At 35.1% G+C, this 22,209-nt stretch overlaps 1 protein-coding gene and 1 pseudogene across 4 annotated transcripts; both read right to left on the minus strand.

Moving 5' to 3' along the window:
- Positions 1 to 2,442: 2,442 nt before the first annotated feature.
- On the minus strand, positions 2,443 to 7,700 carry LOC147297876 (putative leucine-rich repeat receptor-like serine/threonine-protein kinase At3g14840; annotated as a pseudogene). The gene is made up of 10 exons (XR_015121765.1): positions 7,618 to 7,700; positions 6,081 to 6,121; positions 5,415 to 5,797; positions 5,081 to 5,276; positions 4,770 to 4,916; positions 4,312 to 4,430; positions 3,986 to 4,196; positions 3,620 to 3,858; positions 3,111 to 3,257; positions 2,443 to 3,000 (listed from the first exon to the last, which is right to left on the minus strand). The product of XR_015121765.1 is annotated as a putative leucine-rich repeat receptor-like serine/threonine-protein kinase At3g14840 (transcript).
- On the minus strand, positions 7,550 to 17,903 carry LOC147297877 (putative leucine-rich repeat receptor-like serine/threonine-protein kinase At3g14840). Of its 3 annotated transcripts, none has more exons than XM_086230206.1 (24): positions 17,683 to 17,903; positions 17,406 to 17,592; positions 14,197 to 14,268; positions 13,971 to 14,042; positions 13,625 to 13,696; positions 13,429 to 13,500; positions 13,232 to 13,303; positions 13,046 to 13,117; positions 12,898 to 12,969; positions 12,733 to 12,804; positions 12,581 to 12,652; positions 12,391 to 12,462; positions 12,099 to 12,158; positions 11,718 to 11,774; positions 11,596 to 11,631; positions 11,426 to 11,466; positions 10,864 to 11,252; positions 10,524 to 10,722; positions 10,034 to 10,174; positions 9,576 to 9,694; positions 9,250 to 9,460; positions 8,888 to 9,125; positions 8,436 to 8,586; positions 7,550 to 8,280 (listed from the first exon to the last, which is right to left on the minus strand). In XM_086230206.1, the coding sequence occupies exons 1-24, from the start codon at positions 17,783 to 17,785 to the stop codon at positions 7,885 to 7,887; spliced, it is 3,048 nt and encodes a 1,015-aa protein (XP_086086332.1). In that variant the 5' UTR covers positions 17,786 to 17,903; the 3' UTR covers positions 7,550 to 7,884. The 3 variants fall into 3 exon arrangements, with proteins under 3 accessions (XP_086086332.1, XP_086086331.1, XP_086086333.1); XM_086230205.1 differs by having other exon boundaries at positions 10,864 to 11,255; XM_086230207.1 differs by lacking the exons at positions 17,406 to 17,592; positions 17,683 to 17,903 and adding an exon at positions 14,487 to 16,254 and having other exon boundaries at positions 10,864 to 11,255.
- Between the last annotated feature and the right edge of the window lie 4,306 nt (positions 17,904 to 22,209).

Below are 22,209 nucleotides of genomic sequence, written 5' to 3' on the forward strand. Positions count from 1 at the left end.
GTTGTTTTTCCATGGTTGAGGAAGGATATGTTGATTGTGGGTGCTGCAATGGTGCCGACAAGGTCATGTGAACGTACGTACAGTTGATTTCACAATTTACAATTACTATGCTATGGAAAATTCTGTAATTATTCCTTCAAATATATTTAGTATAAAGGAATTGTATAAAGGAATTGTGATAATCGATGTGCTGCTAGTTGTTTTTCCATAGTTGGGGAAGGATATATTGTGGGTGCTGCTAGTTGTATACCACTAAGATATACAACGTGATGTATGGAATAATTTCTCTAACTTTTGGTAGTTGACAAGGATAGCACATGTAGTGGGTCCCGCATGCATGCATAAAAAAAGTGACGCGTTGAGCCACACGTGGAAGCCACCTACGGTCCAGAATAAATAGTCTTGGAGAATCAACAGCTTTGACTCTCCCAATGGCTATTTTTTTTTTTTTTCTATCAAAACTTTTATATAGAGTCACTTTTTTATGCGCAACCCCAAACAACAGGCACTTAGTCAAAGATGGATGGCCAGAATTATTTATCCCTTATAATTAATCAATTTAATTAATAAAAAAAGGTTTTTTGCACATTTATTATCCAAACTATGCATCATATTCGCAAATATCACCTATAAAAATAATTTTGTCCAATTACCACTCATGGTGCTAATTTGGCACATATGTCAACTTTTTTGTTAAATCATAAGTTTGTTTTCCTAAACTTCCCATTTTGCATGTCCTAGAATTTAAAAACTAAATTTGTTAAGAAATAAAATACGTATTTCTAAATAATGTTTATAATAAAAATATCTTTTTCCACTTAAGTTAAAATTAAAATAAAACAAAACATTAAAAAAATATATTAATCAACTAAAATCAACTAAAGCTGGACCGAAAAAATAATTTTAAAAAAATTAAGTATTTAAAAATTTTATAATTAAATTAGAAAAAGTTAGAATGACATGAAAAAACCCAATCCGCCGGCGGCCAAACCATTGGCAACCCCTCATCTCCCTCCTCCTCTCTCTTTCTCTCTCCCTATTCTTCTCCTTTTCTCTCTTCCCGTTTCCCCTCATTCCGGATATCTATATGCTCTCTCTCCCTTTTCTTCCCCTTGCAATTTCATAATTCAGCTCAAATGGGTTTACCAACCTATCACACCTCTCATTTCACATATTCATCTATCCTTTCTACACAAAAATTGGTGGAAAAAATAAATAAATTCTAATTTAAGTATTAAAAACAAATATTTAAATGTATTCAATATTAGACTCATATTAGATATCTTATTAAAATAAATACAATGGTATAATTTTCATAAATATTGAAGTTATAAATTAACTACCACTTAATCAAAACTAGGCCTAATATACTTTAGTACAACCATATGACTCTCAACTATGACTTTCAGCATCATTACAGCTACAATACATATTATTATCACTCTCAATATTATTCAAGTAATTTTAAGACCCATATATGACTATGGTTCTCACCAACCATGACGCAGTGAAAGTGATATATCACAACACACACACACACACACACACACACAAGTCCTAGACTTGTTGATTCTCTAAATTGAGAATGCCAAGAACAAAGGGGTCTATAATCTTGTTGATCCGAAGATTACCAAGTTGATAGAAGGTTTAGAGGAAAATCTCTATTTTTATGAATCATCAAAAACTGAAATTACAACTGGTAAAAGTTGTTTAAATACTACCAAAACCCTAGGTAACTCTCGAGAGGTCATAAATGGTAAGTTCAACAGCCAAATTAAATACTGAAAGCAATAAATGACAATTAAAAATGTCTAAAAAAATTCGGAAAAACTTTAAATGCGATTTTAGCCTTGCAAACGGCCTTATTTGACCAAAATCCACCATAGGCAGTGATTTGGATTCGCCTCGTTGTTCCCCTTTTCTAAAAGGTATTGTACACAAAAATTGGATATTGGAAGCCTAATGGCCAGATTCACGCCTATCACTTGGAAGTCAATAGTCATGTGCGATGTGTGTTGCATCAAACCACTGTAGATAGACCTTAATATATGTTGCCCATTGAAATAAATTAAGCATAAATTAATTAATAAATAAATATTCTTATTCTCATCCATTCCTGGTCTTTTAATTAATTTTTTACTGTAATTTTAACTTTATATAAAATTGCTTCGATGATAACATTTAGTAAAATGAAAGAAAAAGAAAATAGTATCCACCAAAAAAAAAAAAGAACGAGAAAATAGTTGCCATAGCCCATAGTCAGATCTGCATGGCCATTGCAGAGGGAAACATTATTTCGGGAAAAAAAAAAAATCTCCATCGTCTAATTATAATGATATAAAATTGCCTATGCTATAAAATAAGCTTTATTCAACCAAACATGCATGATATAAATGAATTAGGAAGATAAATATCAAAATCAGTTCATCAAACTAAAAAGACAAGGCGATGTAGTGAAGTGTTGGTTTCAGAATTTACAATTATTATGCTTTGTAAACTTCTGTAATGATTCATCAACTATATTTCCAAACAAAAAGAAAAATTACAGAGGAAGTAGAACTGGTTCATGAACATATATATGCTTGTGTGCCCAAGACAGTTTGCTCAATTTTTCGAATTTCTGCTCTCCCAGTAATCTGAATCAGGATTGACTGGATACAGATCATGAACAGATGTAGATGAAGCAGTGCAGGGCCCTGCAGTTGACATGGTTTGTGTCTGGCTCTCACCCTTGGTCCCTTGAGAAATGGGTTCAAAATGTTTCCTCATTGCATTGATCTCATTACTTGAGGCATTTGGATCTAAGACCAACTCCTCAGCAGCAGCCCTGCCTTCAAGCATGCTCACCACTGAAGACATGGTAGGCCTAACTGCTGATGTGACATTAGAGCAAAGGAGAGCCACATTGATTGCAAGCATCATCTCTTCTTTATCATAGTCGGACCCCAATCTTGGATCCACAAGTTCCACCAAATCCCCTTTCTCTTTTAGAAGAAGTGCCTAGAAACAAGAAGCACAAATAGCTACATAATCTATTGTGTTGCTCAAATGGAGATAAACAGCACCAACAAAATTTAAAACTAAATAAGGAAGCAGTATATTCATGTTACCCAATCAAGGAGATAAAAGCATTCTTCCTTTGACTTGTAAGATGTGTTGCTCCTCCCACTAACAATTTCCAATACAACAATTCCAAAACTATAAACATCTGCTTTATCAGTTAGATCTGCATTGCATATTCGGGTGCCATATATCCGCTGCAAAATCATGAAATCGCACATCATTCCCACATATCTAGCTCAAAGAAATAGGAAAAATACTACAAATCCTAAAAAATATTTGGGTTTTCTCCTAGTTGAATGCTTAAAATGCAATAGAGAGAGAGAGAGAGAGAGAGAGAGAGAGAGAGAGAGAGAGATGAAATAACAAAGCTGTATTTGAAGAAGAAATCTGCTCTTGAAATCTCTTGGAAGATCCAGCTAGTTAAGTTGAAATATTTGTAAGGTAAAGAAACCTTCCATTTGTTCTATTTTCTTTTTCCTATCTCTATGGACTCATTGGGGTGCAATGAAGCTTAAAACAAAAGAGTAAGAAGATAAATTAAAACACAGGGACTCACAAAGTTCCAGCAATCCCGGTGCTTTTGTGGGTTTTATCCTCTTCATCAAGCTTGGCCAAACCAAAGTCGGATATTTTTGAGTTAAAGACTTTTACCAAGAAGCACATTAGTAGCCTTGATGTCTCTATGAACGATTTTCAGCCTTGATTCTTCATGGAGGTAAGCCAAAGCTCTTGCTATACCAACACAGATCTTGTGCCTTGCTGGCCAATCCAACTTCAACTGCCTTTCTTCTGGGCCTTCAAATGTCAAATTAATAAAAAGTAGTTATAAGAAATATACCTTTTTCTAGTATAAAATTTGTATACCACCTGCATGAACCAAAAGAAGTTTAGGTATAGAAAGGCATACAAGAATAATATTTACCAAATAAAGCACGTGCGACGCTATTATTTTCCATGTACTCATAGACAAGCAACAATTGATTTCCTTCAATACAGCATCCATAGAGCTTGACAAGATGAGGGTGTTGCAGAGCAGAAATCATTCCTATCTCATTCACAAATTCACGATTCCCTTGCTTTGATTTGGAAGAAAGCTGCTTAACAGCAATTATGGTGCCATCTGAAAGAAGGCCCTGCATTTGAGTAACAGTCAAAATCCATTCACTTAAGAACATAAGAAGCGGCTACAATTAATCAAATTAGCCCAAATGCAATAAATGACCGGAAATTATTGGTTCTGAAGAATACCTTGTAAACAGGACCAAAACCACCTTCTCCAATCTTATTGGCAATGTCAAAGTTTTGTGTGGCAGCTTTGATTTGCCTCAAGCTAAATCTACCAGTTTGCAGGTCCAAACCCTTTAAATCTTTGTAAGAAGAAAACTCATAAGAAATTGTGTCTAAAATTTCAGAATGATAGCATTCTTATTTCTTACATCTCGAGACTGATTCAAGGCCTTAAATTTAACAAGTTCACTGGAGCTATATGCAGGCACATTTTTTATCATGAGTTTCAACAAAATAATATATTCTAGCAGCATCAAGTGTTTAAAAGTTTGATATCTAAATAATTATCATCTTGGAAGCGTGATAGTGCGCATGTTATGTGTGTGCCTAAATATACATGAAAAGTCATACAAAATAATATAAATATTCAACTTAGAAATGAGAAGAAAGACGACCTTTATAACATTAACTGCAAATACCTTGCTCCAAAGTATTTTTTTGTCCTAGGAAGCCTCTCCTCCAAAGAATGCCAAAAATCAGTAATATAATGAAGACTACTCCAGCCACAATTCCAACCACTGCACCTACAGATATGCTACTTCCACCTTCTGATGGAGGTTCAAAGTCTGCCAGATAATGAATAGCTTTATTAGAGTAAATGTAATATACAGGAGAGTGCATTGTTCGATCAACAAGTGCACAGAGAAGAAAAAGGTTCAACTCTTTGGTGGAACCTTAATAATTTACAGAAAGAGTGGTTAGAAGAAGCTTGTAGCAGTGTAAAACTTACCAGGATTTACAGAAATAGCAGATATAAGAGGACCATAGATTCCTCTAAGAGGGATACCTGTCGTCCCTTTCCCAGCCCAATACAAACGGATCTCCAAGTTATTACTAGTTACAACAGCAGTAAAGTTCTTTATGACTGCCTTACCAACCCCACCTGCTGCATCTGCAATATTGAAATCCTTCAGCACTAGCTTCCCCTGCAACATACTAACTCCATTACTTGACACTTCATGCTTGTAATAAGGTTTATATTTGAAGTCTTGACAGCAAGCTATTACAAGTTATTACTTAAGATTCATACATGTCATATGTGGAAGTGTATGTGAATAGCTAACCTGAATGTAGACATCAAATACACGTCTTCCCAGGCTGCTATATGTTTCGTCATTTGTAAACATTATCTCCGCAAAATGGAGTTTTACTGTATAGACTCCATTTCCCAAACAAAATCCATAATAAGTTAGAGAGATGGGAGAAAGGCGTGCATTCATGTACAGTTGAGGGTTGGTCATAGAGAGTCTAGATGAATTAGTCCAAATAAAGGTGTCTGTAGGACGGTCATCATCAGTGAAGTAACCAGTGCTGCTTAATGCCCAATTTGTTCTGCTCTGGTAAAATGATGAAGGTCCAACTGATTCTGTGTCATCATCATATGGTGTGGTATCTCCATTAACAGTTACTTCTCTTCCACCACAATTTATATGAAGAGAGTACCATTCTAAGACAAAATCAGAAAAAGATTAGTCGCCATTGAGGAGGAAAACAAAAAAGACTCAATTCCAGAAGAAAACAAAAAAAACAATTATTTCTGTTATTCCTTTTTGGAATGGGAGATTTTGGGGAGCAATGAGTGACCACAAGTCCAGGTTGATGAAATTGCTAAGTCATCATGTTGCCCCTTTACAGGATATGCCTTTTGAGTACAAGTCCCCTCTCCCCTCAAAAGAAAATAAAGTAAAAATCAAAGATATTTATAACTTGAGGAAATATTTATAACTTACTTTTGAGACAATGTGCAGTTTTCAAACATGGAACAGTTCCACTGATAGAATAATGGAGGGTTCAGAATAAGTCAGCAAGATAACATCATAAATGAAAATGAGTTGTAATAAGTCACCTTGTATTCTCTCTGCCTTTTTGCTGTTTTAATACAATGTTATTGTTTTCTCAAAAAAAAAAAAAAAAAAGACTAGTATTTAGACACGTAGTCCTTAAAACCCTATTGAATCAACATATCTCTTGGCTGCTATAGCCTATTGGCTACAAACATGAATGTTGAGAGGGACTTGCAAGTCCCAGGGATACCACAGCTGGTATTCCTCTCTCCCTTTCACTCTCTCTTCCTTTCTCTCTCTCCTCTCCTTCTCTCTTTCTTTCTATGCCGTGACCAGCATGTCCCTATCACAGGAACATGCACATTATTCTCATACATAATACATAAAGACTTGAAGACTATGATCTTATCATTCTAAAAGTTTTCTTTCACATGAAAAGTCAAATTTAAGAATAAAGAACATAAAATGTAAGAATAATAGTTTGTATTGTAATAAATCATTCATTTTTATAATTCAATCATAACTTGTCACATACTAAGTTAGTAAGTTATAAAGAAATTTTCTTATAAATATAAGAAATGTGATAAGAGAATTGAAGGCAAGTTATTGAATTACAAAGTACTTAATAAAATTTTGCAATCTAATAAATCTTGAGTTACCGAAAAAAGGTTTGCAAAGGACTTTAAATATTTGAGCTAAATTGTTGAGAAAAGTGAGTAATGCTATGCCAATCAATGTTTCTTAATTAATTATTCACCGACACCATGAGCAGGGATCTGGTTGAAGCTATCAAATATGGTTCACCATGATTGGTGATGAATAAGATGTGATGAACAAGAAGTATAAAGTGAATCCAAGCATCGATCACATGATATTTTATTGAAAATCACTCTGTCTCTCATCCTACCTTCATCTTTTGGTACTCGCGCGAGTATCTCCGAAAGCAAGAGTTGCATAGCAAGCTACCAAGAGAGAATGAAGGGAAGAAGTACATATTCATTATTTTTCCAGAGTTTGTTCACATTTGAAGGGGAAAACTGTATGCCCAAAATGAGTTTGTGCAGGGAGAGAGAAAGTGATGAGAGCTAGCTAGCTAGAATTATTATTAGTGTATATGAAAGATTAGTGGGGAGAATGGGTATTAAGAACACCTTAATTTTTTGTTTGCTTTATGAGCTTATGAGTTATGAACTTATGACTATGAGACAGAGAAAGAGAATGCAGGGCCAGGTGAAAAACGTAGAGTGGAGCCCACATACTAGAAGTCTACACCAAAATTTTTTTACTATAAATTAATTTGACTATATGTATTCCCTTTGTCTGACCAAGCTAGCTAACATATGAAGAAGACCCATTTGATGGTAGCAAGCAAACATTCAGATAACAAAAACAAAACTATGCTGCCAAGTAATGCATTCAATTTTCCTCAGACTGTAAAACTCTGCCCTGTATTGCAAATTCTGTATTTGTAAAACAATCTTACTCGAAACCGATTGAAACAAATGACAAACATTCCAGTTGCTGTGCTGGATGGAGTTCATCAAAAAAATTGTCCAATGTAGGCATTACAGTTATTGGAAAAAAAAAAAATCAGTTCATCAAACTAAAAAGACAAGGTGATGTGAACAGTAGATTTCACAATTTACAATTACTAGCTATGCTGTGGAAACTTGTGTATATATTCCTTTAAACTATATTTAGTATAGAGGAAGTAGAAATGATGGTTTGTGAACCAGTGAAGAGAGTTTGCTCAGTTTATAAAATTTCTGTTCTCCCAGTATTCTGAATCAGGAATGACTGGATAGAGATCATAAGCAATTGAAGATGAAGCAGTCCAGGGCCCTTCAGTTGACATAGTTTGTGTCTGGCTCTCATCCTTGGTCCCAAAACAAATGGATTCAAAATGTTTCCTCATTGCATTGATCTCATTACTTGAAGCATTTGGATCTACGACCAACTCCTCAACAGCAGCATTGCCTTCAAGCATGCTCACCACTGAAGACATGGCAGGCCTAACTGCTGCAGAGACATTAGCGCAAAGGAGAGCCACATTGATTGTCCGCAACATCTCTTCTTTGTTAAAGTCCGACCCCAACCTTGGATCCACCAGGTCCAGCAAATTCCCTTTCTCTTTTAGAACAAGTGCCTACAAACAGGAAAGTACAAGTAGCAATATAAGATATATGTTATTAGTGTTGTTGAGACAAGAGGGAACAAACATCTCCAAGTATGATATTTGTCATTAAGTTGTGTAAATCAAATAAAGACAAACAGCACCAAAAAAAATTGAAAACTAAATACCCAATCAAGAAGATAAAAGCATTGATCCTTTGTCCCGTGCGATGTGTTGTTCCTCCCACTAACAATTTCCAATACAACAATTCCAAAACTATAAACATCTGCTTTGTCAGTTAGATAACCCCGCATTGCATATTCGGGTGCCATATATCCGCTGCAAAATCATGAAATCACACATCATTTCCCCACATCTAGCTCAAAGAAAATGAAAAAATACTACCAATCCTAAACAAAAGTAGGGTTTTTCTCCTAGTTAAATGCTTAATATGCAAGAAGAAAGCTGTATTGGAGGAACAAATCTGCTATTGGAATATATGGTTAAGTTGAAATGTATATAAGGTAAAGAAACCATCCGTTTGTTCTATCTTCTTTTCCCTATTTTGAAAGACTCATTGAGGTGGAATGAAGATTAAAACAAAAAGTATAAGAAAATAAATTAAAACACAGGGACTCACAAAGTTCCAGCAATCCGGGTGCTTATGTGGGTATTATCCTCTTCAGCAAGCTTGGCCAATCCAAAGTCAGATATCTTTGGGTTAAGATCTCTATCAAGAAGCACATTAGTAGCTTTGATGTCTCTATGAACGATCTTCAATCTTGATTCCTCATGGAGGAAAGCCAAACCTCTTGCTATACCGGCACAGATCATGTGCCTTGTTGGCCAATCCAACTTCAACTGACATCCTTCTGAACCTTCAATTTATCAATTAATAAAAAGTAGTTATAAGTAACATTTTTTAGTATAAAAACTTGTATACCCACCTACATGGACGAAAAGAAGTCTCGGAATAGAAGAGTATACAAGAGTAATATTTACCAAACAAAGCACGTCCAATGCTATTATTTTCCATGTACTCGTAGACAAGCAACAGTTGATTTCCTTCAATACAGCATCCATAGAGCTGGACAAGATGAGGGTGTTGAAGAGCAGAAATCATTCCTATCTCATTCACAAATTCACGATTCCCTTGCTTTGATTTGGAAGAAAGCTGCTTAACAGCAATTATGGTGCCATCTGAAAGAAGGCCCTGCATTTGAGTAACAGTCAAAATCCATTCACTTAAGAACATAAGAAGCAGCTACAATTAATCAAATCAGACCAAATGCAATAAATGACTAGAAATTATTGGTTCAGAAGAATACCTTATAAACAGAACCAAAACCACCTTCTCCAATCTTATTGGCTATGTCAAAGTTTTGTGTGGCAGCTTTGATTTGCCTCAAGGTAAATTTACCAGTTTGCAGGTCAAAACCCTTTAAATCTGTGTAAGAATAAAACTCATATAAGAAATTGTGTCTTAAATTTCAGAACGCTAGCATTCTTATTTTTTAATATCTAGAGATTGATTCAAAGCCTAGAATTTAACAAGTTCATGGACCTATATGCAGGTACATTTTTTAACATGAGTTTCAACAATATAATTTGTCCTAGCAACATCACGCGTTTAAAAGTTTGTTATCTAAATAATTATTATCTTACAATCGTGATAGTGCACATGTTATCTTTGTGCCTATACCTGAAAGTCATACAAAATAACATAAATATTCATCTTAATTATAAATGATGAAAAGACAACCACTATAACATCAATTGCAAATACCTTGCTCCAATGTATTTTCTTGTCCTAGGAAGCCTCTCCTCCAAAGAATACCAAAAATTAGTAATATAAGGAGGACTCCTCCAGCCACTATTCCAACCACTGCACCTACAGATATGCCACCTTCTGGAGGGGGTTCCAAGTCTGCAAGAAGATAAATAGCTATATTAGAGTAAATGTAATAGATATAGGAGAGTGCATTATTGAACCAGCTACCTAACGCATAGAGAAGAAAAAGGTTTAACCCTTTGGTGGAACCTTAATAATTTACATAAGAGCAGTGTTAGGGATCCCAAATTTGGATCCCAAATGATGTGTCAGTATTTCATTGATTTATACATGGCCCACTTTAATGATTTTTTATTTCATAACAAGTAAAACACTAACATGTGTATTGACACATCGTTTGGGATCTAAATTTGGAATATAAATTTGGGATCTTTAGCATTATTATTTACAGAAATCGTGATAGAAGAATAAGTGTAGAACTTACCAGATTTTGCAGAAATAGCTGATATAAGAGGACCATAGAGTACTCCTGTAAGAGGGATAAGTGTTGTCCCTTTCCCAGCCCAATACAAACGGATCTCCAAGGTATTGTTAGTTACAACAGCAGTAAAATTCATTATGACTGCCTTACCAACCCCACCTGCTTTTTCCACAATATTGAAATCCTTCAGCTCTAGTTTCCCCTGCAAAAAACTAATTCAATTACTTAATGTTTCAATTAGCTCGTACTGAGGTTTATATTTTCAGTCTTGACTGCAATCTATTACATGTTCTTACTTGAAATTTGAACATGTCGTATGTGGAAGTGTATGTGAATAGCTAACCTGAATGTAAACATCAAATAGACGTCTTCCCAGGCTGCTAAATGTTGTGTCATTTGTAAATATTATCTCCGCAAAATGGAGGTTTATTGTGTAGTTTCCATTTACCAGACAAAACCCATAATAAGTTAGAGAGATGGGAGAACCGCGGGCAGTCATGTACAACTCATCAGGGATGTGACCATCAGAGAGGTTGGTCATATATGAAATTTTTGAAGTATAGGTATCTCTATCGCGATTATCATCAGGGATGTGACCCGTGCTGCTTAGTGCCCAATTTGTATTCTCGAAAAGTGATGAAGCTCCAACTGGATCTGTGTCATCATCATATGGTGTGGCATCTCCATCCACAGTTACTTCAGGTCCACCACAATTTATATGAAGAGAGTACCCTGCTAAGAAAACCAAAGAGAGAATAGTAGCTAATGAGGAGGAAAACCAAAAAGACTCAATTCCAGAAGAAAAAAACAAGCAATTATTTCTGTTACTCCTTTTTTTTTTTTTTTTTTTTTTTTTTTCTATAAATCAAAATACCAACCAACTTTTTGGAATGATCTGCACTTACTTTTTGGACATGCTGCATTTTTCATACATGGAATAGTTCCGCTGATAAAATAATCAGCAAGATAACATCATAAAAGAAAATGAGTTGTAGAATAAGATTTAAGAAATACACAGTTGGAATGCCAAGTAAATTTATGATGCATGCTTTCAGAAGATGAATCTGAAACTTACGAACTATTGCCCTTTGAAGAGCTTGCAAACAAGTTCCTGTAGAAATTAACGCAGATTGAAATGAAAAGCTTGCTCTACAAGACACAAACAAATTAAATTTAGAATAATGAAGACATTCTTACAAGCCGAGTCGTGAACAAACACCCTCTGGGTTGGTGAAGTTGTTATATGAAAGATCACTGCACGAAAAGGGCTATGATGTAAGAATATATATCTTTTCTTAGCAATTTTCACCACTCATAGGTGATACGTTCCTGAGCTCAACAATAAAGGTACACCATAAGGAAAAAGTACTATCTAATTAAGTATGCTATCAACAATTTCATGCCAGTGATCACGAGAAAATACAGATTGTACAGTTAATGCCTATTTCCTGAGTATAATTGCAAATCAAGCACCAAACCAGTCACACTATAATGCATGTACTATCCTTTATCAAGTAATAGATAGCATAAACATCCTTATTACGTAACTACAGATTAGCATTTGGAAGAGAAGCTTACACGTTATCTGCTGTCAGCCAATCAGGCACCAATCCAGTCAGCAAGTTTCCAGTTAAGAACCTAAGCATAATTTATACCAAAAAATAAATCAGTAAAGAATGTAGTGTTCATTATTAAGTATATCATGGTTAAAGTTTGCTAAAATGACTTTGTCAATTCTGATTGCATTAGATTAGTAGATTTCAGATGAGAAACACTTCCAGCTAGTTGGGCTGGGTGTGACATAACCATTAAGAATGTCTGCCTGAATTTTGGTGTAAGAAAGTGAAGATCTATTATTCAAATTGCTTACATGTAATCCACCTTAGTTAGGTTAGCAAAGCTTCTTGGAACTTCTCCAGTTAGCTTGTTAAAGCTGAGGTCTCTGCAAACAAACATATAAGAAATGAATTTTAGAGATCCTTTAATAAGCAGAATAACATCTATCTAATTAAGTTATCTGAAGAGAGGAAAAAAAATGGAACAAAGACATTTCTACTGACAAAGTTTTCAAAGTTGTTATGTCCCCAAGATATGGAGGTAGCTGTCCTGTAATATTGCAACTCCTCAACATCCTGTAACAGAAACACTAACCTTTGAGTTTGCAAAGAGTTATTGTTGAGCAAGAAATTGTGTCATGCTAGCATTAACTCACAGTATCTTCAGTTTTGTCATATCCTTAAGTTGAGGTAAGGGTGCTTCAGGTCCATTCAAGTCAGTAACTCTCCTGCAATGTTAAAATTGAAACATGAATAAAAATTACATAATTGCTAATATATTTGAGTTTATAAATGGCTACAAAAGCAAAAGCCAAACTAACAGGTCAGTTAATCCTTTCAAAAGAGAAATGCTGGAAGGAATTGGCCCCGTCAAACCACTAGCCTGGATTACTCTGTTTCAACAAGTCATAATTTGAATTAGTGATAATATGGTTTTCAGAATCAAGTAACGGTAAAGAAAACACTCACAGTTTTTCAAGATTTGTCCAGTTCTGAATAAAATCAGGTATCTTTCCAGAAAAGTGATTGTCACTAATCCGGCTGCATAATGATGAGAAAAGGAAAATAATACCAATTAATCTCATGATGCAATAAATAATGACTAATTTTTGTGCTTTCAAAACCTTAATAGAAAAAAGAACAGTAAGAGCTTACAAGTCCTTTAATGTGGTAAGCGCTGCAAATTTTTTTGGTAACTCCCCAGTAAAATTGTTTGAGCTAAGAATCCTAACAAATTAAGGGGAGAAAACAGTAATAATAAAGATAAGGAAATCGATGATTTACTGGTGATAATATCCAGCGACTGTCTACAGCAAAGCCAACCCAAATAAACCAAATATTTGGCATCTTACATTCTTTCTATGTTGGACAAATTCCCAAGCTGCAAAGGAAGAACTCCAGAAAACATATTCATATCGATGGCCCTACACAAAACAAATTCAATTCCATTCATTAAAAAAAGTTGTTTAAGAATCTTCATGCAATCAAGTTGAGTTGGGTTGGGGGGGGGGGTGGTGGTGAAGAAACAAATGAGAAATCAACACTCACAAACTTTTCAGGGTGGTGATGTTTCCAAGCTCTATGGGGATAGAACCTGTCAAACGGTTTCCAACAAGGGTACTGCAACAAAACTTATATGTTAGACTCACTTTAATGAAAGAAATGGCTCATTTACATTAAAATGGCCATCAATATGAAACGCAATAACCTATTCAATATATCTATGATACAATCATACAAATGGCTCGTGAACACTGAAGGACCCAAGTCTTAGATTCACTGTTTATCAATGAAATGGCTGAAGAACATTGAAGTGGCCACTAAAATAATATGAACATGACATGACATGAATATCACACACACACACACATACGAGAAGAGAGAGAGAGAGTACATGTAGAGAAGTTGCTGCATGGAGCCCCATTCTCGAGGGATGGTACCACTCAGGTAGTTGCGGCCGAGGTCACTAAAGGAGAAGGAAAGAAATGAGTCATTGCTCATTGGCAACCGACATACAGGTAAATTAATTAATGAAATTGGACTAGAACATTTATATGACTCAAAATTCGTTTTTGCTTGCTTTATATGACTCAAAGTTGGTGTAGTGAGAGTGTGCTTACATATCTTGGAGATAGGGGAGCCTGACCAACTCTGGCGGGAGTGTTCCTGACAAATTCTGACCTTTCAGATGTCTGTGCGTCAACAAAAAACGGGGTTTTAAAGCTTAATTGCAATTTAACAAAGACCTGTTGTGCAGTTGTATTGTGCCTAAAAGGAAACACTACACAGCCACACAACTGAGACCCAAACAGTTATGATTTTTAATGAATTACAGAAGACTCAGGTAATTAAAGAGACAAAAAGGCATCATCGTGTAACAGAATGCGCAGGTAGTTGAACTTTTTCTTACTTGAAAACTAAGGGAAGGAACAAAGCCCAGACTTGAACTCAAGCAATTTTCTAGGAAAGAATATATCTTGTACAAGTTTTATACACAAACAGTTGCAGTGGATTTGTCACAAGTACACTTTGAGCTTTTCATTTCGTAGCCTCATAGTCAAAGGATCAAATATATAGATAATAAGCAAGAAGTAATCACTATGACTGTATATCAGTTATGCATAATAAATTTTCACCATCTCAGTTATAATTGTTATTTTCTTTTTCTTTTCTTCTTTGAAATTTTATGTATAACTGAAAATTTAAAAATAATAAAAGAAAAAGAATAGAAAAGGATTTTTTTTTTTTTTTTTTAAATGAGGCTGTCAAAACCCATTTTCGTTTGAGCCCTTTTTTACTTGGAACAATTAGATGCTAGGCTGTCAGCCCATGACCCCTGGCCCACCTAGATTCTCTCTTTTCTGCCGACACTAGCTTATTGCTAGTTAATTTTGGGAGGGTCTGGCTGATATTTAGTCAATTGTGGTGGACCGACCAGTAGTGAATCAAAACCTGACCCGATTCAAATCAACATCTCTTTTTAATTTTGGTGGACAAACAAATCAACATCTCTTTGCTAGCTGCTATAAATAATTAAATATAGGATGCATGAATGTTTATACAAGTCATGGTCAATGTTATATACAAGTCTGGGTCTTCCAGACATGTATATAGACCTGCTAGCGACAGCCTACCGAAGCAGTCATTGTTAATGGGAGTATGGGACCCTCACACCTATTTTCAGTGTTCATTCGATGTAATTGGATTGGAGGGCTAGCTGTTTACTTTATATACATGATAATGATAATGATGATGACGACTCCACTTATGATCTTATATATCCTTCTAAACTTTAAGCTCTTTCACATGAAAATGAATCAAAACCAGAACCAAAGTTGCTCACAAAAAATAAACAGAGAAAACAAAAGATGAATCATTAATACATAAAAAAGAAAATGTTAATAATTATAAACCCTAGTTAGAGAGAAAATCTCTCATAACCTCCACCTAAAATTTACCTCTTCTATAACCTTCAATCTTACACTTAATTAATATTTTCCTAAACCCCCTAGTCAATTAATACCCAGCCAAAGTTTGACTTCCAATCTTTTAATTTTTCAGTTTTACCCCTTTTCTAGGTTTTCATTTTCCATCAATGGGTGCTCTCTCTCTCTCTCTTCCATCTGCATGCCCTCTCTCCCCTCTGCGTTCTCTCTCTCCCCTCTGCTTTCTCTCTCTCCCCGCTGCTGTCGTCGGCACGTGCGCCGCCGTTTGGCGACGGTTGCCGGCGATACCGGTCTCATCACACTCGTCTCTCCTTCCTCTTCCTCTCCTTGCCCTCCACTGTCCGTGAAACATAACATCGACGCCGGATCGGTCTAGGCAAACCCAAGCTCCCTCTCCGGCGATCCGTCAATTCCGGCGACGACAAGGTGTCGGACCGGTTGGGTTCTTCTCGCCTCTTCCTCCTCTATCTATCCATGGCCTTTTCTTTCCCATAAAATCCACAGAAACTCAAATGCAGCTCGAAGTCCGATCGTCATCTCCAGCGGTGACTTCGAGATTCCGGCGACGTCACAGCCGCTCTTCACTTCCAGAAGCTTCCTCTCGACGTGGTGAGTGTGATGGTGGTCTCCGATTCTCCAACTGACCACCGTGGACGGCGAATAGGCGCCGAGAAGGTCTGAGACTTATCGCCGCTGTTTCCGGCGATTCCGGCGGCGGATTGAAGTGGTTCCGGTCTCATTCTTCTCCCCTTGACAGTCTCTCTCTACTGGTATACAAATTTGGGTTCAATTGCATTGAATTTCAAAAGCACTAATTTGAAAACCATAATTTGAAATTGATTTGTGAATTTGTTTGTGAAATGTATAGTCTGGGAATATGTTTTAATTGAATTTGTTATTAATCGGATAGAAATGCGGGTTTTTTAATTGATTTATAAGTATATACAAATTTACTTCATTTATTGATTAAACAGTTTCAGTTCGTGAAACATGAGTTTTAAATGAATTTTGAATGAAATTGTGGTCCTGAAATATTTTGAATCAAATTTGCAGGTAGAAACAGATCGAGGCAGTGGTGGCTGTTGTGTACTCGTCGAGTGTGAGATGATCAGACGACGTTGTCTAGGGTTTCAGTTTCACTAAATTCAATTTTACTGAATTCAATTTCAGTGCATTCAATGAACTGAATTTGAATTTAATGAATGCACTGAAATTGAATTCACTGAAATTGAATTCAGACTGAAACTGAATTTAGTCTCTAGTGAAACACTGAATTGATATAATTCTTATTTTTTGTCAAGTAAAGTTGTAATTATTTTTTTTTTTCGGTACAAAATAATGGTGTAATTATTTTTTTATTCTAGTTAATAATAACGTAAATTTTTTTTTTTTTTTTGTGTAACTGAATTTCTGAAATTCAGTTTCACTGATCCACGTCAGCGCGCCCTTCAGAGCGAGTCAGAAGGGTAAAAAAGGTATTATAAGTTTTAGGAAATTTTGAGAGAGTTTCTAAATGGGTGGGGGTTTAGGAAAACTTTTTGGTTAATTAGAGGGTTTAAAATTACCCACTAAAAAAGAAATAAACAAATTAAAAAATATAATAAAGTTTAAGATAAATTATTCATGTGCGGCTGAGGATAATCGACCATGCATATGTGTATATGGAAAATGATTGTCCTGTATCTTTCACAGTGAATTCCACTCATGACGTTCAAAAAAATTAATAGATATATAGAACTGATCATGAACTCATTATTATTTAGGGTTCATTAACTTATATTGCTCTCACGAGCTTTTAAGTCCTTGAGAGTAATTTGATATTAGCTAGCTAGGGGTGATTGGAGTAAACAGAGACACTTAGAGAGAGAGAGAGAGTTACGTACATGCTGGTAACATGGCAGGTGGCATTGACAGTACTGGAGCAATTATTGCAGGTGACGTTATTCTCAAATCCTTTGCTTGTATCAGCTAGAATAACAAATCCATCTTTTCCGCTGCATGGATCTGAATCTGCACTTATATTCCAGTCCATCTTCCCCAGTCTCTTTGCAATATCTTTCAAAGCTTGTACTACAAATATACAAAAAAAAGAATGCAACAAATTAACACTATATATACTCCATTCCATTTCAAGCAATCGAGTAGCTCATCAATAAATACCTTCATCTTTTGGCAATCGAGTAGCTCCCAAAGCAGAAGTTACAAAGCAAACTACCATGAGAGAATGAAGAAGAGCTCGAGGAAAGAAGTACATATTCTTCATTTTTCCAATCAAGGAAAAACTTTTTGTTTTTGTGGTACAAATCAAGGAAAAACTTATCACAAGTGAAGAGAAAAATATATGTTGAGAGCTTGAATAATTATGAGTGTATATGAAGACTTGTGGGGACACTTGGGGTACGTATATATATATGGTTGATAATTGATATGACCACGTACCCTGTTTTGTTTGCTTTTGGAGAAAGAGTGAGAAGACCTCCAAGGACACAAATCAAAGTCAAACAGTCTAATACTGTATTGTTCCTTTCAGGGGGGCCCTGAGCAGAGACGACAGGGGCGACAGCTCGGCAGTTTCTAGTGGGGCCCAAACTTTTTTTTTATATTAATATATATATAAATATATTATACACGAAAAACATAATGTTGTCACATAGAAAATAAAAAGTGCACTAATAAAAAGCTGAACTCCTTAAAAGGCCTGTTTTAACTTTTAACTAAATATAAAAAATTATTTATTTTTTAATTTTTAATTAGAAATCCAAAAATCGCGTTTTGGTTAAAGAAAACTTTAATGTATTAGACTATCAATTCTAAAAACTAGAAAGTAAGAAAAATAAAGAATTAATTACCCTAAGCTACATACTAGTTATTGTTTTTAATTTGTAATACCATGATTATTAAAATGTAATAATTGGGCCACTTTATTAAGAATTAGGTCACTGCATTTGATTTCTCTCTCCATATTATCAATGCACTCAACCCATACTTCCCACTACCCACCCTGATCTCATTCTCTCTTCTTTCTCCTCCGTTTCTCTTTCTTTTCTTTTTTTTCCCTCTCCTTTCTCTTTTTTTTTTTTTTCTTCTTCCTTTCTCTCATTTCCTCCATCAGTAACTCCATCCCCCACCTGCGTTGACCACCAGCCCACCCTCTCTCTCTCTTTCTCTCCCTGCTTTCGCCCCCTACCATTGCCCCCTGCCGTCGAAACCCACCAAAACCCAGCCCCTCCTTTCTTCCTCCACATCTTCAGCTCCTCCCAAATCCCAACTTTCACATCTTCAACTCCTCCCAAATCCCAACCTCTACATCAGTAGTAGGTTCTTGATTTTTTTTTTGTTTAGTTCAATTTCTGAAACTGCAAGTGAACTGAAATTGCAGTTTATGGAATTGCAAGTGAACTGAAACTGCAGCGTTCTGCAGTTTCTAGAACTATAAGTGAACTGAAACTGCAGAAACTGCAGAACCTCTAGAACTATAAGTGAACTGAAACTGCAGAAACTGCAGTTTATTGGAGTTGCGGACTCGCAGTTTCAGTTTCTGTTTTTTAGTGATGCGTTGATGCTGGTATTTTTGGAAGATGTCTATATGTTATATTTTTGGTGTCCGCAAATGAAGAATTAGTTTGTGGTAGTTGGTCCGCAAATGAAAAATAAGGCTTTAGGTAGTTTTGGTTAATAAAATTAGATGTCAGTACCTATATATTAATAGACTCAAAAATAAATCCTCTCTCTCTCTCTCTCTCTCTCAATGAAAAAATTGCTTGGACTTAAGATCATGGGAAAGTTGCTTTATTAATTGGGTGATGGCTGTAGTGGTTGAGGAAAAATCAAGACATAAATTCAATTTAGACACATAATTATATAAGCTATTTCAACGGGATTCATAAATTTTAAAATATTTTAAATATACACCCGATCTATTATCTAAATTGAAAAATGAATTCTGTCAATTGATTCGTTGAGAGATCAGTTAAATGACAGCTTGGTTTTTATTGACCGGGATTACTTGGTGATGTGACGCTATCTTAGCAAACATTTTCTGTCAAATGAGCGACATATGCCCACAATTTAATAATAATAGAGAGAGAGTTTGTGGGCCCGTGTCAGGGGTTAGGTGGACCCGTGTCGCTCATTTCCCGCCAAATGAGCGATACGGGTCCACTTAACCCCTGACACGGGTCCACAAACTCATCATCTCTTTTTCGCTCGTTGAACACAAGTGAGAGATTTATATTCGAATTTGGAGGAAAACGTGATGTTTTTGGGAGACTAAATGATCAGGAGAGCGTTCAACGAGCGGAAAAGAGGTGATGGGTATGTGGGCTCGTGTCAAGTGGACATGTGTTGCTCATTTGGCGGGAAATATATGCTGAGTTGGTGTCACGTTGTCAATTAATCCCTGTTACCAAAATCCAAGCTGACATTTAACTGATCTCTCAATAAATTGATGGACGAAATTTTATTTTTCAATTTACATAATAAATCAGGTGTATATTTGAAATATTTGAAAATTTGTGAATCCCGTTGAAATAGTATATATAGTTATGTATCTAAATTGAATTTATATCAAAAATCAAATAGTTAGGTTTCTACCACCATTCAGAACATAGGAATGAAGGGTACTTTCTTGGGTTCGATATGGTGGCGAAACGATAATCGATGGTGGGTGGTGTGCTAGTTGTTTTTCCATGGTTAGGAAGGATATATTCATTGTGAGTGCTGCAGTGGTGCCGACAGTTGAGGAAGAAAACTTAACGGGGGATGATAAAAAAAAAATAATAATAATTTTTTCTTCTTTATTAGTTTATTATATCAATGGCAGCCTTTGTAAAAACATTGTCCAAATGGCTTAACACTATTGGTATGATATACCACTAAGATATACAACGTGATGTATGGAATAATTTCTCTAACTTTTGGTAGTTGACAAGGATAGCACATGTAGTGGGTCCCGCATGCATGCATAAAAAAAGTGACGCGTTGAGCCACACGTGGAAGCCACCTACGGTCCAGAATAAATAGTCTTGGAGAATCAACAGCTTTGACTCTCCCAATGGCTATTTTTTTTTTTTTTTCTATAAATCAAAATACCAAGAAACTTTTCGGAATGATCTACACGGCCGGCCAGATTAATTTCTTGCTTTTTAAAAATTACTGTGACTGATCCACATTTTTTAAAAGAAGCAGGTTTATTATTTTTTATCAAACATTTGGGCTATCAAAACTTTTATATAGAGTCACTTTTTTATGCGCAACCCCAAACAAGCACTTAGTCGAAGATGGATGGCCAGAATAATTTATCCCTTATAATTAATCAATTTAATTAATAAAAAAAGGTTTTTTGCATATTTATTATGCAAAGAATAATGCTATACTTAACGCATTCTTATACCACATTTTTGTACCATCTGACGTGTCATTACTTTATTGGACAAAGTTTTTTTTTTCTTTTTTGGGTTTTTATTTTTATTTTTTAGTATCCAATGTATGAATGCCATGTAAGTTGCCACATAAGGTGGTATGAAATTATGGTATAAAAATATGGTATATGTAGCACTACTGTTTGACACATATGTCAACTTTTTTGTTAAATCATAAGTTTGTTTTCCTAAACTTCCCATTTTGCATGTCCTCAGTTAGAATTTAAAAACTAAATTTGTTAAGAAATAAAAAACGTATTTCTAAATAATGTTTATAATAAAAATATCTTTTTCCACTTAAGTTAAAATTAAAATAAAACAAAACATTAAAAAAAATATATTAATCAACTAAAATCAACTAAAGCTGGACCGAAAAAATAATTTTTAAAAAATTAAGCATTTAAAAATTTTATAATTAAATTAGAAAAAGTTAGAATGACATGAAAAAACCCAATCCGCCGGCGGCCAAACCATTGGCAACCCCTCATCTCCCTCCTCTCTTTTTCTCTCTCCCTATTCTTCTCCTTTTCTCTCTTCCCGTTTCCCCTCATTCCGGATCTCTATATGCTCTCTCTCCCTCTTCATAATTCAGCTCAAATAGGTTTACCAACCTATCACACCTCCTCATTTCACATATTCATCTATCCTTTCTACACAAAACTTGGTGGAAAAAAATAAAAGAATTCTAATTTAAGTATTAAAAACAAATATTTAAATGTATTCAATATTAGACTCATATTAGATATCTTATTAAAATAAATATAATGGTATAATTTTCATAAATATTGAAGTTATAAATTAACTACCACTTAATCAAAATTAGGCCTAATATACTTTAGTACAACCATATGACTCTCAACTATGACTTTCAGCATCATTACAGCTACAATACATATTACTTATCACTCTCATATTATTCAAGTAATTTTAAGACCCATATATGACTATGGTTATCACCAACCATGACGCAGCGAAAGTGATGAATCACAACACACACACACACAAGTCCTAGAATTGTTAATTCTCTAAATTGAGAATGTCAAGAACAAAGGGGTCTATAACCTTGTTGATCCAAAGATTACCAAGTTGATAGAAAGTTTAGAGAAAAATCTCTATTTTTATGAATCATCAAAAACTAAAATTACAACTCGTAAAAGTTGTTTAAATACTACAAAACCCTAGGTAACTCCCGAGAGGTCATAAATGGTAAGTTCAACAGCCAAATTAAATACTGAAAGCAATAAAAGACAATTAAAAATGTCTAAAA

The sequence above is a fragment of the Dryas octopetala genome, chromosome 1 (genome assembly GCF_963921425.1).
Source record: "Dryas octopetala chromosome 1, drDryOcto1.1, whole genome shotgun sequence".
Taxonomy (NCBI): domain Eukaryota; kingdom Viridiplantae; phylum Streptophyta; class Magnoliopsida; order Rosales; family Rosaceae; genus Dryas; species Dryas octopetala.

Excerpts from the sequence above, each read along its gene's own strand:
- LOC147297877 (XM_086230205.1), bottom strand. The coding sequence starts at position 17,785 with ATGAAGAATATGTACTTCTTTCCTCGAGCTCTTCTTCATTCTCTCATG. Across the intron at positions 9,695-10,033 it reads AGAAAATACATTGGAGCAAG|ATTTAAAGGGTTTTGACCTG; the intron begins GTATTTGCAATT and ends ATTCTTACACAG. Across the intron at positions 9,126-9,249 it reads CATTGGACGTGCTTTGTTTG|GTTCAGAAGGATGTCAGTTG; the intron begins GTAAATATTACT and ends GATAAATTGAAG.